The sequence below is a fragment of the Chionomys nivalis genome, chromosome 1 (genome assembly GCF_950005125.1).
Source record: "Chionomys nivalis chromosome 1, mChiNiv1.1, whole genome shotgun sequence".
NCBI lineage: Eukaryota > Metazoa > Chordata > Mammalia > Rodentia > Cricetidae > Chionomys > Chionomys nivalis.
The window spans coordinates 60,851,924-60,868,484 of NC_080086.1; the positions used below are offsets into that span (position 1 = coordinate 60,851,924).

The following is a 16,561-nucleotide window of genomic DNA, read 5'->3' on the forward strand; positions in this document are numbered from 1 at the left end:
CCACCCCAGCTGCAGTCTCCGGCTCGGCCTGTTTGGTCCTTGGGCCTGGGGCACCTGTACCTGACAGTTTCTCCACTCCTAATTCCTACCCGCACAGGGTAGAGCACCCTAATGATTAGTAACAGGGCTAGACGCTGCATCTCACTGTCCTGGGTTCCAGTTTCACGCATTCAGCCAGCTAGAGCACGCGCCTACTGCTAGACAGGAAGGAGCGCCAGACGACACTCCTGGGCGGGTCCTAGGCTAAGTTCAGGACTGGGCGTGTCCTGGGTCTCGGCTGCGCGGTGAGAGAACGCACCCGGACGACCGTCGCTTGCCACGCGTGGGGCACAGTATGGGGAGGCGCTCCTGCTGCCGGCGGCGCTTGCCGGTGGTGGCAAGTCTGGGCGCTGCGCTACTGTTCCTGTGCGCGCTCCTCCTTCTGCGTCCCGGTGAGTGCGCATTGGCGGGTGCCTCCGCTTTGGGGATCCACTAGCTGGAGCGCCCCCTGGGTCGACCAGGCACCTACCCTTGTTCCCAGGTGGGTGGAAGGCAGGTGACTTCCACTCCCCAAAGGGGTCTTTTTCGCGTCGCTGGCTGGCGAGGTGACTATTGTTTGGGTCAGGTTGTGATTGTGGTGGGGCTTATAACCAGTCTAGGGGGATTCTGTCAGTGTTCCCACTCTCTGAGCCTCGCGCTGCTGCTTCAGGATGTCCGTCTCCACCTGAGACCCCTCTGAGTACTTACATCCATGGAAGAACTATACAGCTCTATGCAGGCCTGGGGCACAGGATCCACATCCTGCTCGTACCAGTTTCCACCAGGCATGTGGTTTCATTCTGAATGAGCTCAGGTCTCCTCAGATCCTCTGGAGGACAATTCATTCTACAAGGCTGAGGGCAGAGGCCAGGTGTGTGTGTGTGTGTGTGTGTGTGTGTGTGTGGCTGGAGGTGCCTAGGCTACGTCTGCCCATCTTTATGTGTGTATGAAGTCTGCTCCCTCCCTGACAGCCTCACACCCTAGGGTGGACAGCGGCGTTAGTTGGGAGTGACTAAGGACAAGGGAAAACTGTTTTCTGGATGGTACTTACCCATGGAGGGACCCAGTGGCCAACCTGGTAGATTGGAGGTCACTCAGAAAGTTTATCCTGCTATCTGTCCCCTCGCAGGACCTCAGCAGTCTCATCTATGGAATAGATGCCGACTCCAACCTTATGGGGTTTTTGGGAGGGTGAGCTTGAATGTTACAGTAGATAGTGCTTACCCCTCCCCTGTCCCCCCCCCAGCCCTTTCATCATGTTGGCTTCATCCTTAGGGAATCCCTGGGATGGAGACCAGGGTTGGGCTGGGGTACAGGTGAACAGAACTGGGGAGACCTAAGGAGTAGTCACCAGCCCCACGCCTACCCACTCTGCCAATTATCAACCTCTCCATGAACAGACACAAGTGGTTGTGCCTGGACACCTCTGAAAGCCATCCCCCGCCCCAGGAAGCCTTCCTCCCCTTATCGAGGACCTGAAGATGAATGGCTAGCCCTGTATAGGTGCTTCCTCATGTCTACAGTGTCCCATGGCACAGTCTGTGGTGTAGTCCCAGTGTCTGCTGTGGCCACAGTCTCTGTCCACCCTGTCATTCATTGTAGACAAATGTTTACCCAGTCCCGGGCCACAATGGCTCAGGCCCCTCAGCGCTCAACTCTGCTATGGGGTATGAGGGCTCTGGGGAGTGTCTGCAGAGGACCATATGTCTTGGTGGCTCTCAGTGTGTCTTCAGGCCTCTTGGGACATATCTCTCCTGCCAGCCCCTCCAGTCAGGTCTGAGAAAAGAAACAACCACTGCCCTGGGCCTCCTCCTCGCCCACAGGATCTGGAGGGGAGGGGTGCGAATGTGGAGAGGGAGAAGTGTAAACACCTTTGCTCAGGTGGGGCTGCTAGCTACTCCTGTCACCCCCGCTGGCCTCATGCTGTCTGGCTTGGGAAGTCCCTGCTGCCCCTGGCATCATGCCCCGTAGTCTGAGATGGGTTTCTGAGCTTCCTCAGCTGCTGCCCCTGCCTCACAGTCTCTTCAGATGCTCACACCCCATTGGGGTAGGTTTCCAGCGGCTAACTTTTCAGACTTCCTTGGGCCCACAAAAGCCAATTCCACCTCGTATCCTAGAACTCTCCACTTCAGGGGAGAAAAGAGTGCCTATGGCAGGCCCTGGCTGGGGGACAGTGGACAGATCTGGTCCTGCTGCAGGGGATAGGGTCCCACTGTCCCAGGCCTCAGGGGAACATGCCCATTTTTGCACCCAATTCTGAATCATCAGGGGCTCATGGGAAGAAATTTATGGGTGAATGAGGAATCAGGGCCCAGGAGAATCCCGGTGCCATAACCCAGCTGAGAGACCGAGCTGGGACCTGTCCCTTCCTGCTTCAAGGAATGAGATGTCACTGTCACCATCTGCTGGGCAATGAGGCACTGAGCAGGGTCACAGCTGCCCCGGGGAATCTCACTGGCCTCTTTCTAGTAGGAAGCTTATTCTGGTCCCCTTGCCCCAGGATCTGCTACCAACACTGGCTCAGAGCCCAGAAGGTAGCATGTTGGAGTGGGACAGTGGCCTAAGACACTTCTGTCCCCAGCATGCCACCCTTCCCTGTGGGGTCCCAGTGGTGGTGCCATCTCCTGTCCCCCTTTGTCCTTTGCCCTCTTGACCCGAGCCTGGTGCCTGGGTTCCCCTGATGCTCACACTTCTAACCACATCTGCTGAACCTGTTGCCACTGTCTAGGAGCAGAACTTATAGGTGTCCCACCTCACAGAGTTGTGATTTGACACCAAAACCCCAGGTCTCCACACCATCAACTCTTAGTTACACACTGAGAGGTGGGGCTAGGGTGATTTGATCTGTCAGATGGGAGGGCGGAGGAGCCTCAGAACCCCTTGGCCTAAATGTCAGACTGGTAGCAAAAGGAGAGGGCGTGGCTGTCAGGATGGGACTCACAAGAGGCTCACCAGGTCCAACTGGAGTCCAGAGCTCAGGAGACTCTTGGAGAAAAGCTCTCTGATATGTCAATCAGCTCAAGTAAGAGCAGGGAGGCAAATGTGGTTAGGGGGAAAGAAGCGACTTCCTTAAGCCAAGAGATGTGGGGGCAGGATTTGAGTCCTACAGCCCAAGTCAGGGGAAGGGGTACCTGGGGGGGAGATGGGACAACTACCCAGCACATCACCCTCCCCACAGGGTCTCCGTGATAGCTCCATTGCTGTTCTAGAATGTTCGTATGGCTTTGCTCCTTTGCCATCCTTGCCTGGGATGGTGATTTAGACTTTTTCTTTCCACTTTACAAAGCAAGGATACTTGACATAGACTTTGATAGAAGCATATAACTTGATTATATGGGAAACTGAATGAACTGGTTAGGTTTTTTTTTTATTTTTATTTTTTTCTACTTGACACAGCTAAGGATCATTGGGGAAGAGAAAACCCCAGTTAGGAAAATGTGGGAAAATGTCTCCATCAGACTAGCCTGTAGGCAAGTCTGTGGGAACATTTTCTTGATTAATGATTGATGTGGAGGGTCCAAGGCACTGTGGGCAGTACCACCCCTGGACAGGTAGTCCTGGATGTATAAGAAAGCGTGTTGAGCAAGCCATAGGGAGCAAGTCAGTAAACCGTTCCTCTGTGGTCTCTCCTGTAGTCCCTGACTCTAGGTTCCTGCTTGACTGACTTCCCTCAGTGATGGCACATAAACTATTATGAAATAAACCCCTTCCTCCACAAGCTGCTTTTGGTCATGGTGCTTTATCACAGCAACAGAAAGCAAATTAGGACTAAGTACTAAGAGTGGGGTTTGGATCCATGAGGACATGTGTCCACCAGAGGCGTAGAAGGCCTGTGCACCATGCGTGGTGCTGAGCTGGTGCATAGGGTCCAAAAAAGTGGTGGCCAAAAGCTAGAGAGGTGCTGTGAGCTGAGCCCAGTTCTCAGCCTTGAACGGCCAGTTAGGAGGTGAGGTATTCTCCAGTCTTTAAATAGTCCCTGGCACTGTCTAAGAAATACAGGATAATAACACAGTTCCCTTAATTACACCCAAGAACACCGGCCCAGGGTTGGCATTGCCCACAGTGAGCTGGGTCCTTTCACATCAACCATTTGAAAATGCACTATGGGCCAAGCTGGTAGGGGCATTTTCTCAGCTGAGGTTTCCTCTTCCTAAATGACTTTAGCTTGTGTCAACTCGACATGACGCTATCCAGCAGCGTGACTGAAGATGGTTTTCTGCCACTTAGTGGGACATGGTCAGCAAGAGGCTTCTACTCTTGACAGGACCTGGACTCTGATGAGAGGCAAACTGGTAGCAAGCGTCACCCCCACCCCAGGCCCAGTACTGGAGACTGAAGTGGGGTTCCTTTCTGGCCGGCAAATGTCACGTGTGCTACCAGTGAGCTGTATTTGTAGCTTCTGAATCCTTCCTCCTCAATCTTAGGTTTCTGAGCCAGGGATTCAATATTTGCCTAGGATAGCTGGGTACTCTGAGCTGTACTTAGACTGTGATCCTCCTGCTCCAGCCATCTAAGTATCTGGGATCACAGTCGGGCACCACGAAGCAGGGCTGCTGCATGAATTTTTGAGGTGAACCGTGTGGGATAAGCAGTAGGTTGGCAGGATAGTTTCCTGTTGCTCCCAAGCCATGAGGGCTGATAGTTAAGAGGCAATGTGGACCTGGTGATGGGGTCAAATAGGAGTTTCTTCAGAGCAGCTGGCTTGTACAAGTCAATGAATGGAGTTTAAATATAACCGGAGAGAGACAGAATGACCTTTCTTCCTGTGAAGAGCTTGTCCAATGTATCCCCCTCTCCGTCAGGGTAATCACAGGAAAGAATGCCCCTGACACTGGATTGCAGAGCTCCCCAAAAGCATTTTTTTTTGGTGGGGGAGGTTTGAGTGGAACCAGCAGACCCAAGGCTCTGACCTAGCTCTTCCTGGTGCTTGTGTTGGTTAGTCTTGCAACATGGCAGTGAGAACTTATTAACCAGGATGTGGCTGTTGCAATGTGCCCTGGGCTGGACTCCCACCCAGTCCCATCCCCCAAAGCAACCAGGCCTGGGGCATGGGGCTTCCTGCTGAGGTCAACTTTCTTAGATTTTTGTGATGTTTCAGCCCACAAGTTCTCGAGAGGGTGTGCCCTGCTGTATTTCACCCTCTGTGACATTGTGCGCCTCGTCCCTCCCCACCATGGTGGGTGCTTCTTTTTAGTAAAGCAGAGCTTGAGGACGTTGTGGATCCCTAGAATGTGCGAGATGGGCAAGAGCCCAACAAGTGGAAGCCTGGGCCTTAGCAGTGCAGACACTGGGACCTGAGGTTTAGCCTGTCTTTGAAGTCAGTAGCCTTGACGGTTTCTGACCTTGTGGCTGTCAGTTTCCCCATCTAGTAAGTGGGAAAGTAACAGTGTCCACCTGACAGGACGACACAGGCCAGTTTCACACAGCACAGTTACATAGTGTCCCGTGTCACCTGCCCTTGTGTGGACATAGGATGCCGGGCAAAGCCCTCTGCTGAGGCCTGTGGTGCTTTCACCAGGATTTCCTTCCACCCTTCAGGGGCCCTGAGTCCACCCAAGACAGGGCACCAAAAGTTCTGGTGGGCCTCACTCTGGTGTCTTGAGCTGAGGGAAGCGGCCTGCCTGTACAATCAGCATGTTCCTGCCAGTTTCCATCCCACAGGCCTGTTTCCAGCCCACAGGCCTGTTTCCAGCCCACAGGCTTGCTCTGGTCTCCTTCCAAAATATCGTTGCTTCTGGGCTCCCTGAGTCCACACTACTGTCTTCCCAGCTGCACTCCAGCGCTATCCCCGTCTCTCTCCTGCTATTGGCCCTCCATCTGTTCCTTTTCTTTCCCTTTCTCTCTCTCCTCTCTAAGGCAGGGTAGTTGTTAGCTTTCCTAATGCTTGGGGTTAGGGGAAGTCTTAGTTCTGCTGAGGCCCCCCTTGGCTATACAAACCTGCTGCCTCCTCTGTATTCTGTTCTATGTGTCTTAGGGAAAAGAGGGACCACAGCTGGGAGCAGGTTGAGCAAGCCTGGCGGTGAAGATGCTGGGGCTCCATGTGGCCCTGTTTGTAGCCTCAGTGGTCCTTAGTGGGTCGGACTATAAGGGCAACCCTTTCTGATAAACTTGTGTGTGTGTGTGCACACTTATGCATGTGGACATGTGGACACACACACGCACACACCATCCCTTCTACAGCCAGCCTGTCCTTAATGGGCCTGGAGCCCTGGACTCTTCATTGGCAGGGTGGGGGTTGCCTGGCCCTGTAATCTGTGACCACAGCTATTCTTGGAACCCTGGGTGCCTGTCCTCTACCCACAGACCTTTGGCATCTGTTGTGGGACCCACTCTTAGACAGCTGTGGTCTGGCCAGGAAATGGAAGGCCTTGGGCAAGGAGTGGCTTCTGGAAGGATAGGAACCTTCAAAGAAGGCTGTGGGTCAGATGATTGTGGTGTGGTCCCTCCAGGTTGCTCTCCCTATCCTGCCCACAGACCAAGAGGGAACTATGGTCCCCCAGTGGTCCCCCAGTTGCTTGCTGAGGCTCTAAGAAGACCCCGCCACTGGGTGGCCTAGAGTGACATCTCTAACCTGCAGAATGATGAGGATGCTCTTCTTTCCTGCTGTTGAGAGAGGTCACTCTGGCATGTTGCAACCCTGCTCAGATGCTGATGCCAGCTGCTGTATTTAGCCACAGCTTATAATTAGTGGTGCTCGCCTTTCCTGGCAGCTCACTCTCCAATGAAGGTGCTGTTCTATCGAAAAGGCAGCAGGATCAGAGAACCTTCCCTGGGTATAGTCTGGAGAAGTTCAAAGGCTGGGTCCATGGGAATCTTCAAGACAGGCTTCCTCCATGAGCCCTGGTTCAAGCCCCACTCCTTCTAGGTACACACACATGGCCTGGGGTATGCAGACAGCCCTGTAGTCTTAAGGACACCGAAGAATGAAAGATAAAAACGTAGAGAGTGTCCCTGTCCAGTTCTGGAAATAGGTAAAGCTGCATTTATCAGGAGCGGCATTCGCACCCTGGGCCATGCACATGCTTCCGGGGGCTTTCATGATGCCTCAGATAGAGTGGTGCCCTCGCTCAAACAGCCTGCAGCCTGGCTGTGCCATCACCCAGCCTTTATGGATGCTCCCAATTCAGATCTAGGGCTGGACAGCCATCAGACTTGTGAGCCGTAGGACCCAGCAGAAGTGGCTGGTAAAGTGGGGGTGATGCTGAGACAGAGGGAGAAGAGTTGGACAGGGCTCATACCAGAGAGCAGGCAGGCTCCTTTTCCTCTTGTTCCCTGTACTTGCCACTTCCCAATGGTGGAAGGTAGGGCACGAAGATGGGAATGACCCCAGGGACACTGCCTTACCAGTGCCCACCATTTACCAAACCCCCAGGAGGAAGAGAAGACACAAGAAGAAAATAAGTCACACAAATGAGTTAAATATGTCTTAGGGGTACTGGTCAAACTATACCTTGTCCAAAGCCAGCAGTGATCTCTCTGTCCTTGTGCCCTTCAGCATTTAAAAACAAAGCCCTGGGCTCCAGCTGGTTTGGAGGAGTGAGGAAGAGTCCCCTACAACTGTTGCACGACCTGGACCAGGTAAGTGGCTGGGATGCCCTCTCCTCCTGGACGGGAAGTCACAGCCTCCGGTATACGTGCTGCCATAGGCTCTGTCCAGTGTACACAATGGGGCTTCCTACTCGTTATCCCTCCCACCACACCCGAGGTCTGTGCTTGTTCTGTGTTATGTACTGCAGCTACAGGGAAGTAAAACAGTCCCAAGTCTGTCCCAGGGGACCAGCAACAGATGGTCATTAAGCTATGTCTGTCTCAGGAGTTCAAGCAGATGGTCATTAAGTTCCGAAAGTTTAGTAATGTGGCACAACAAGGGAATGTTCAAAGGATGCCCCCATGCACCCACCCAATCAGCTCCAAGAAGATGGAGCAAGTGGCCCTTCTGGGACTACACACAGCCTCTCACACACCCAATAGCACAAGCACTCAACTCAGGGTGGGATTAGTTCCCAAGGAACCCAGCCCAGCCTGCTTATATATTGCTAAGTCAAATGCTCCTAACATCTGGGACCTTTGATGTCCAGTCACTTGGCCATACAGGACACTGTGGATGTAGTTGCTCCCCTAGTGATGGTATATGTATGGGTCAGACTCACTATCCTCTCCTTCGACAAGAGTATCACTCAAGCCCAGAAAAAAGTCTCCATTCCAAACTAACAGCATCTTCTTCTGAATGCAACCATCAGAAAGTTTTTTGTTGTTGTTGTTAAATTTCTAAAATCATTCAAGTATGACTGACTGAATGCCATTAGAAGACCCCATACCCGGCTCAGTCAAACAAACACATAGACAGCATGTATTAGCACCTACCGAATGCAGCCATTCTGGTACTAGGCTTTTTCTTTTTGGGCCACCAACCAGCTCCCAAATCATGACATGGAGATGATGTATTAGTTTTGAATGCTTGGCCTAGCTTAGGCCCAAACACTGGCAAGGGCAGTGGGGGAACCATGGAGGATTTAAAGCAGAGGCAGCAGGGCCAGAAGATTCCCTTGGACTGCTGTGGGAGGATTGTTGGGTCTGACTGCTGAACCTAGCGCCCTTGGGTTGAAGATTAGGAAGTCTTGTTCGCAGAGTATGTCTGGTTCACTCCTGGTTGCACATGAGCAGGTGGAGGACAGACTCTCAGGGGTCCCATATTCCACCAGCTTTGTAGCCTTCAGAGGGACAGATGGGTCCTCAAGTCCCAGGGTCCCGGGACTGTTGGAGTCAAATCCTTCGAGGCCATATACTTGCTTCTGGAGAAATGGCAGCAATAGAAATGCCAGGGGACAAGGACTGATCCTGTGCCATGCACTCTCCCACTTATGCAAACCATGAGATAGGGCTATGTTATGTGTGTTATTGATGGGGATTGAAGCAAGAGGCTGAGGACCCTGCAAAAGTCATAGAGGTCATAAGAATTGAGTCAGTTGGGCAGCTCACTAGGAGAGACAAGAGCTGTAGCCCCAGCTGGTGAGTCCCTACAGTCCCAAGCTCAAGAGCCGGTCTTCCCGCAAAATGCCATGTCCTCAGGAAGCTCACTTATCCAAAGCCTAGGTTTTGTCATCTGCTGAGGGGATCATGTTGACTGTATTAGAATTCACAAGTCTGTATACAACAACAGTGTTGACAGAAAGGCCGGGAGCCTCAGGGAACAGTAGTGGGATGTCACCCTCTGTCATCCTCTGAGTGTTGACTCCTGTTTCAGATTCGCAGCCCCATGACTGCAAGATGACCGCCATCCTCACAGAAGAGGACCCCAGGATGGGGGTGGGTGGTCAAAGGTTTGGGTTCCCCCACCCTTGTCCTCTTGCTTTGCATCCTAAGGAAAAGCCTTTCCCAGGAGCAGCAGGCTGACTTCCTCACAGCTCATTGGTCAGACCCAGGCCACATCCCTTTTGTGATGTTGTGAAGCTGCATGGCTGGTTCTTCTGAGGCTAGGCATAGGTCCCAACACAGTTAGTGAGGAGAGAGGTGAGCTAAGGAAGAGATGGCTGGCATTCCTCCACAAGGGTGTGCTAGGCTGTGAGGAGGTTGAGGGCAGGGTCTGTGGGGCTCCGGGTGCAGCCAGGTTTCCAGGGCACTCCTGGCAGAGAACAGGATCTTCCCAGAGCCTACAGACCCTGTGGCCATGGCTGAACTTGGCATGCTCACAAAGAATGGTGAAAGTTCAGGGCAGCACACATCTCCTCAGGCAGGCCCTGGTCTTCCCCAGATGGGACTGGTCCTTGTGTGGGCTTCCAGGCAGGATCTAGGATGTGCATTGTAATGAGTCTTATTGTGTCCCACCAGCCAGTTCCCAAATAATGAAAACTCAGTTCCTAACTAGTTTTTACAACTTAAATTAACTCATATTATACCTTGTGATGTTACCTCTCTTCTACCTTGCACCTTTTCCCTCTCTTGTGTCTCCTGGAGTCTCCTGCATGCCTAGATTCCTCCTCTTCCTTTCTCTCCCAGGAAATACAAGCCATACCTCCTGCCAAGCTATTGGCCATTCAGCTTTTGTTACACCAATCACAGCAATACACCTTCGCTCAGTATACAAATATCTCACAACAGTGCATTTTAACTCTTCCAAAATACCTCCTCCTGAAATTCAAGTTGTGTGTCTCTGCTTGTCCACCTTTCTGCTTTAGCTCTCCTTTGGAAATGCAAGCAGGATGACTGACACAGACCCCCACATTACACCACTGACTCTCTGCCTCCTACTCTAAAGCTCACCCCAGCCTGTGGATTCTGGGACTCTGGCAGCACTTGAAAGAAAAGAAAAAGTGGCCCTCTGCCCATCCTTTCTGAAATAGAAAAAAGGTGCCCCTCTGCCCATTCTTTCCGAAGTAGTTTGTTTTCTTCCCTCCTTCATGAAACACAAAGTTCATGCCACTTCAAGAATTATGAACTACTTTAAAAAGCCCCAGAAACACATTTTGCCTGTGGTCACACACCCACATACTCCTGTGTCACCAGCATCCATGATCTCATGCCTGAGCCTGGGGAATCTTCCATTTCTGCTTCTGGTATGGCCTCTGAGCTGGAGAGATTCTGAAGGTCTTTGACTTTCTGAGAAATAACTCAGTGTAAATTTGCTCTTTTGAAACGGCTGACTCAGTGGTTTTTATATTTTACATGTGTTCTCACTACTGCCTAATTCCAGAACACTTATATTATCCCAAGAGAGACTATGATTATATTGCGGCCATTCCTCTTCCTTCTCTTCTAGCCCCTGACAACCACCAATCCACTTCCTGTCTGTAGATTACCTGTTCTGATCATCCCATAGAAAAGGAATCTATGATTATGCTGTTAGTTCCAGCACTTGGGAGGCAGAGGCAGGGGGATCAAGGCTGGCTTGGTCTACATCACAAGTTCCAGGATAGTTAGGGCTACCCTGTATCAAAAAAGAATCATGCAATAGTTACCTTTCCACCCAGCATAACGCTGTCAAGGTTCCTCTGTAGCATCTGTCGTACTTCCATTCCATTTAACAGCCGAATGGCATTCTGCTATTGTTATGCCATATACTATTTATCCGTTTGTCAGATGATGGGTATTTAAGATGTATCCACATTTTGCCAATTGGAATAATGCTGCTATGAGCATTCATATACAGTTTTTTTTTTTGTGTGCCTATGGTTTTAGCTGTTTGGGAACTCTGAGCTCTGGATAGGCAGGTGGGAAGAGCAGTAAATGGTGCCACGTGACGTTATAGCCCTCAGTCAGGCCTGGGGTCAGGACCTATAGTCCTACTAATGCTGCTGCTCCTATGTCAGTGCAGGAAGTCAGGGCTTCTGCACTCTTTACTCCAGCCAGCAGCACTGAGCCAGCAGCATCGAGCCAGCAGCACAATGCTTAGGCTTGCATTTGAGACTCCTGGCCCCAAACATCTACCAGCCTTCCACCTTTCCAGGAAGCAGGGCATACATGCTCCCTTTCTCTGGCTCTTTAAGCCTTCTGATTCTTCAACCCCAGCTCTCTAGCCTCTCTGTGGTCACTGCTTGCTTTGGCCATTCCACGACTGTCCAGCTGCCAGACAGCTGGCTGCCTTGCCCTGGCTTCAGCTCTTCCCTCACCGAGCTGACTCTCCTGCCTTCTGCCGGATGCCATCTCAGACCACACCAGAGAAAGCAGACAAGGAAAGCCCCTCCGGAGACGGGATTAATGCTGCAGTACCAGGACAGTGCAGAGGGCCTTATGCAGCTGTCTGAGCACTCTGTTCACACAGCGCTAGACAGGCATCGGTACCAAACACAGCATTTGTTTCTTTATCACCCAGCACAGACATGGAGGTCTGTATTTGGGACAATCACAGACTTGCCTCTTAGTCCTTCTGCTGGCCGGGAGAGGGGTGGAGGGACAGATGATGAGAATAGACACCTACTGTCCCTCTAGTCCTGGCAGAAATGGCTGCAGGCTTTTCTAGATCTCATCAAACCTTGGAAACAAACAGTTTCACCCCCTGGCTGAAGCTGTGCCTTCAGGAGCCAGGGGAAGCAGCTGTGATCTTTGTGTTCTCATGGTGTAAGTGTTCAAGGTGGCTGTTTGGCTGTCGTCCTTTTAGTTAGGAGATCCAGGGGAAGTTCAGTGACTACTAACTAGATACCCAAACTCCTCATTCCCCAACGTCTTTGATTATTTTCAGAAAAATGAACAGCAGAAGGATGGCACAGTTATCATTATCACTAAGAGTAACTTTAATAGATTTTTAACAGCACCCTGCACCCTAGTGACTGCCTTTCCTCCATCTCAAACCATGGAGGTGGAATGATGGTGGGGTAGTCTTAGAGATGAGGACCCTATTGAAGAATGAACTTGAAGGGACATCCTGTAAGCACAACTTGGGTCTTTGCGTGACTGAGACAGGATAAGTGGACCACGCCCATGGTCCTCTGAATAGGACCTAATTCATAGTGCTATACTGTGGTTGGCATACCGGAAGTGCTAGACAAATGATGGTGGTTCGTTCCCCCTCCCCCAGAGGACAGATAGGCAGGGAAAAGGTTACACTTTCTGTCAAAGCACTGAGATTAAAATTTGCTGATGGCGAGATGGAGCCATGGCTCAGCATTAAGAGCACTCACTGCTTGTAGAGAACCAGGTTGGATTCACAGCATCACACGGTGGTGGCTCATTTCCATTTACAATTCAAGTTCCAGGGGTATCCGATGCCCTCTTCTGGCCTCTTTGGGCACTGCACGTATATGGTGCATAAATGTACAGGAAGGCAAAAATACCCATAAGCATAAAAGGAAAAACTTTTCTGGGGGTGGGGAATAAATCAAAGTCCAAAGAAATTTGTTCATTCACTAATACAAAATCAGTAACACACATAAAAACCCACATCCTGCAAGTACCTGAATGGCAGCTGCCAAGGGATGGCTGTGCTTCAAGGCTAGCCAGGGCACAGCCTTTCTGTTGTCCTTGCTGGAGTGGATGAGGTGGGGATGACACAATGGGGAAGCAGGAATTAAACCCACAGTAGAGGACAGATCGTCTATTGGTCTATGTGTTCCCGCGGCTATATGCTGTGGACCCTGTCCTCAGCCATCCTTTGACCAGCTTACCCAGTCCTGTAAAGACTCGTTCTCGGCAATCCTAGCGTGTGCACAGTACCCAGCACACCTGGCTCCTCACATCCTTCCCGCCTCAGCAGTTAGACTGCATTTCCTCCAAATCCTGGGCAGATTCTGGTCCAGAGACTGGTGACACCTCTGGGATTCCAGTTTCCAGTAGGGGAATCCCTTGCTTGGGTCCCTGGGCACGTGGCTTCTGTGCAGCCTCTGCTTGGAGCCTGCTGCACTCTGACGCTTGGCCCTGCCTGCTTCTGTCCCTTGTCGCCTTGCAGGGTCAGGGTTCTGTGATGGCCGAGGTGCACCAGCAGCGGCGCCAGCTGCTACACCGCGCCTGCAGCCGCCACACACGACGCCAGCGCCTGCTGCAGCCGGAGGACCTGCGGCACGTGCTGGTGGATGACACGCACGGGCTGCTGTATTGCTATGTGCCCAAGGTGGCCTGCACCAACTGGAAGCGCGTGCTGCTAGCGCTGCGTGGCCGTGGGGACCCTGGCTCCATCCCTGCGCACGAGGCGCATGCGCCTGGCCTGCTGCCCTCGCTGGCCGACTTTGCGCCGGCCGAGGTCAACCGGAGGCTTCGCGACTACCTGGCCTTTCTCTTCGTGCGCGAGCCCTTCGAGCGCCTGGCCTCGGCCTACCGCAACAAGCTGGCGCGGCCACACAGCGCCGTCTTCCAGCAGCGCTATGGCACACGCATCGTGCGCCGCCTACGACCACACGCACAGCCCGATGCGCTGGCCCGAGGCCACGACGTGCGCTTTGCCGAATTCCTGGCCTACCTGCTCGACCCGCGCACGCGCCGCCAGGAGCCCTTCAATGAACACTGGGAGCGCGCGCACGCGCTGTGCCACCCGTGCCTAGTGCGCTATGACGTGGTGGGCAAGTTTGAGACGTTGGCTGATGACGCGGCCTTTGTGCTGGACCTGGTGGGCGAGCCCGGCCTGCGCTTTCCTGCTCCGCCACGGAGGCCTGAGAAGGACCCTACGCGTGACCAGGTCTGGCGCCTCTTCCAGGACATCAGTCCCTTTTATCAGCGCCGCCTCTTTGACCTCTATAAGATGGACTTTCTGCTCTTTAACTATTCTGCCCCCTCCTACCTGCGGCTGCATTAGGGATGCTGGGTGTCGAGAGGGCCTGTGACTGCTGTGACCAAGAGGCCACCAGGAGGTCTGGAATGAGCCCATAGTGTGGATAGGAGAACCATTCGCATTCCGTACTCAGTGGGCCTGCCGAGAGCCTGGACACACTCATACCTACTGGGTTGGGCACAACTCAGGTGACAGTTCTGGCTGGCTTCTTCTGCCTTTGGTTTGATGGCAGGTGGCAGGCTTTTTTCCAGGACCCCAGGGTTTGTTTGGTTTGGTTTGTGATGTAATAAGAGCGGCGGGGCTGCGTCCCCGGCACCCAGCCGCCCGCATGGCTACCTTATGCCCTGAAATAATTACACGGAAACTGTATTCTTTTAATCACTGCCTGGCCCATTAGTTTTAATCTCTTATTGGCTAGCTCTTACATATTGATCTAACCCATTTCTAATATTTTGTGTAGCCCATGAGCTGGCTTACCAGGGAAGATCTTAACCTGCGTCTGTCTGGAGAGGGAGAATCATGGCGACTCACTCACTCGGCTTCTTTTTTCCAGCATTCTGTTTTGTTTACTCCACCCACCTAAGGGCTGGCCTATAAATGGGCCAAGGCAGTTTTTTTATTAAATGAAAGTAACTCCTCCATCAGGTTTGGTATGGTTTGGTGGCGTTTTGGTTGTGAGAGGCCAATCTCAGTCATGTCTAGGCAGAGCCTGCCCATGCTGCTACAGACAGAATGCCAGGGTTTGGTTCAGAGTGGTCTGAGGTCCTGCCCTGGGCCTTCCTGTCTTCACCTAGACTGGCTAGGGCAGACATGGCTAGAGAGAAGCTATGCCCTGGCCAGCCTGGGGAGGTGTGTTGCCAGGCACTGCCTCCGAGTCACCATGAGCAGCCACAGGATGGCAGAGCCCCTACAATCCACCTCTGCTTGGCTGGTCTCCCTTTGATCTCATTGCAAAATTCCAGATCTTCCAGTGTCCTCAGAGGCCAGGATACAACATGGTGGCAGTTTTTCCTGCAAGCCGGGGGACTGGCCTGGTCATGGTTTTTAAATAAATATGTTTTGTTACATTTTTCACTTTGGGAAGTTTCTCTGCTTCATTAGGCCGTTTACCTGCCTAATCTTGGGCAACTCGGTGTCTATGAGCCTCAGTTTCTTCTGCTGTTGAGTGGCGCAAGAATGCGCGGTGGCAGGCAGATCAGAGGAAAGTGGGCATGGAACCCAGGTCACCTCCACAGCAGCGCTCAGGTGGTGGCAATGGTGACAGCAAGAGGGCGGCTGGAGTTCGAGGGCCAAGAGAAATGGCTGTGAAGATACGAGGGGGCGGGCAGGGCTCACTTACTGTCGGAGCGGAGCGAAGGATTCTGACACCCGCGGCCTGTCAGGAAGCTGTAACACTGACAGCAGGCATTGCCTACCATCTGCTGTCTGCCCCCTGCTGCTCCTGCTGTTCACTGTTGCCAGAAGCTGCTAGTGATGGGCTGCTGGCTAAAGCTCAGGGAAATACACCCCCCCCCCCCAACTTGAGCGTGGCTTCTACAGCCTGGAACAACAGGGCCCTGGCTCTCAGGATTTAAACTGCAGCCTCTGGCTGTGCCAGTGCAGCTCTTGAGCCTTGGGCACTGGAGGGTCGTGACTGCCAGTGCTGCGGTTTCTCCTCTCCTGCTCGGAGTTCTGTTTAGGTACAGTAGGATCTCAGGCTCTCAGCTGCCTGAGAGCAGGCAAAGTGAAACCGCATCCGTGGGGTGCAGAGGAGCCCTGGGTCTACCTGCTCAGCCACTCACCCCTGTTCCTTTTCCATGCTGGGTTCTCCCTCACAGGAACTTGCCTGAGGCCTTCAGAGCAGCCTGTCGGTGAGCAGCCACAGGCCTACGCAGGACTCTCGCTTCTATGGATCTTGGAAGGAATTGCCACTGCTGCTGCTGGCTGTATGAATCCTGGCCCCAAGACTGCTCTTCTCCCCATTGGAGGAACGTGGAGAGCCCGGAGCCTGGTATCTTTCCCAGAAACCCAAGACCATAGCTCTGCCCTTCCAACCAAACTATGGAGTGAGAGGCTGGGGTCCATGGTCACACCAGTCCTCACCCACCCTCTCTGCTCGTATGTCCCGGCCCTCACTCTGTGACAGTTCACTGGGTGCTCAGCAGGTTCACACCTGTTTATCACTCAGCTCAGCTTCCACAGAGCCCCTGATGGAGCCTGTTTGCTGAAGCTGACACCCAGCTCTAATGCCACACTCCCAGGCGTGTCGCATCCAGATGCATTGAGGTACACGCTGCCCCCTTCAGTGCTGTGCACGCTGCTGATCACACACATGCCCTCAAATGAGGCAGCGACTGTTATGCTCCCTCC

At 52.8% G+C, this 16,561-nt stretch overlaps 1 protein-coding gene across 1 annotated transcript; it reads left to right on the forward strand.

Moving 5' to 3' along the window:
- The first annotated feature begins 299 nt into the window (after positions 1–299).
- Positions 300–14,978, forward strand: Chst13 (carbohydrate sulfotransferase 13). Its single transcript, XM_057761359.1, has 4 exons — positions 300–431; positions 7,514–7,596; positions 13,397–14,486; positions 14,858–14,978. Exons 1-3 carry the CDS (start codon positions 335–337, stop codon positions 14,234–14,236), a joined length of 1,020 nt encoding a protein of 339 aa, XP_057617342.1. The 5' UTR covers positions 300–334; the 3' UTR covers positions 14,237–14,486; positions 14,858–14,978.
- Positions 14,979–16,561: the final 1,583 nt, after the last annotated feature.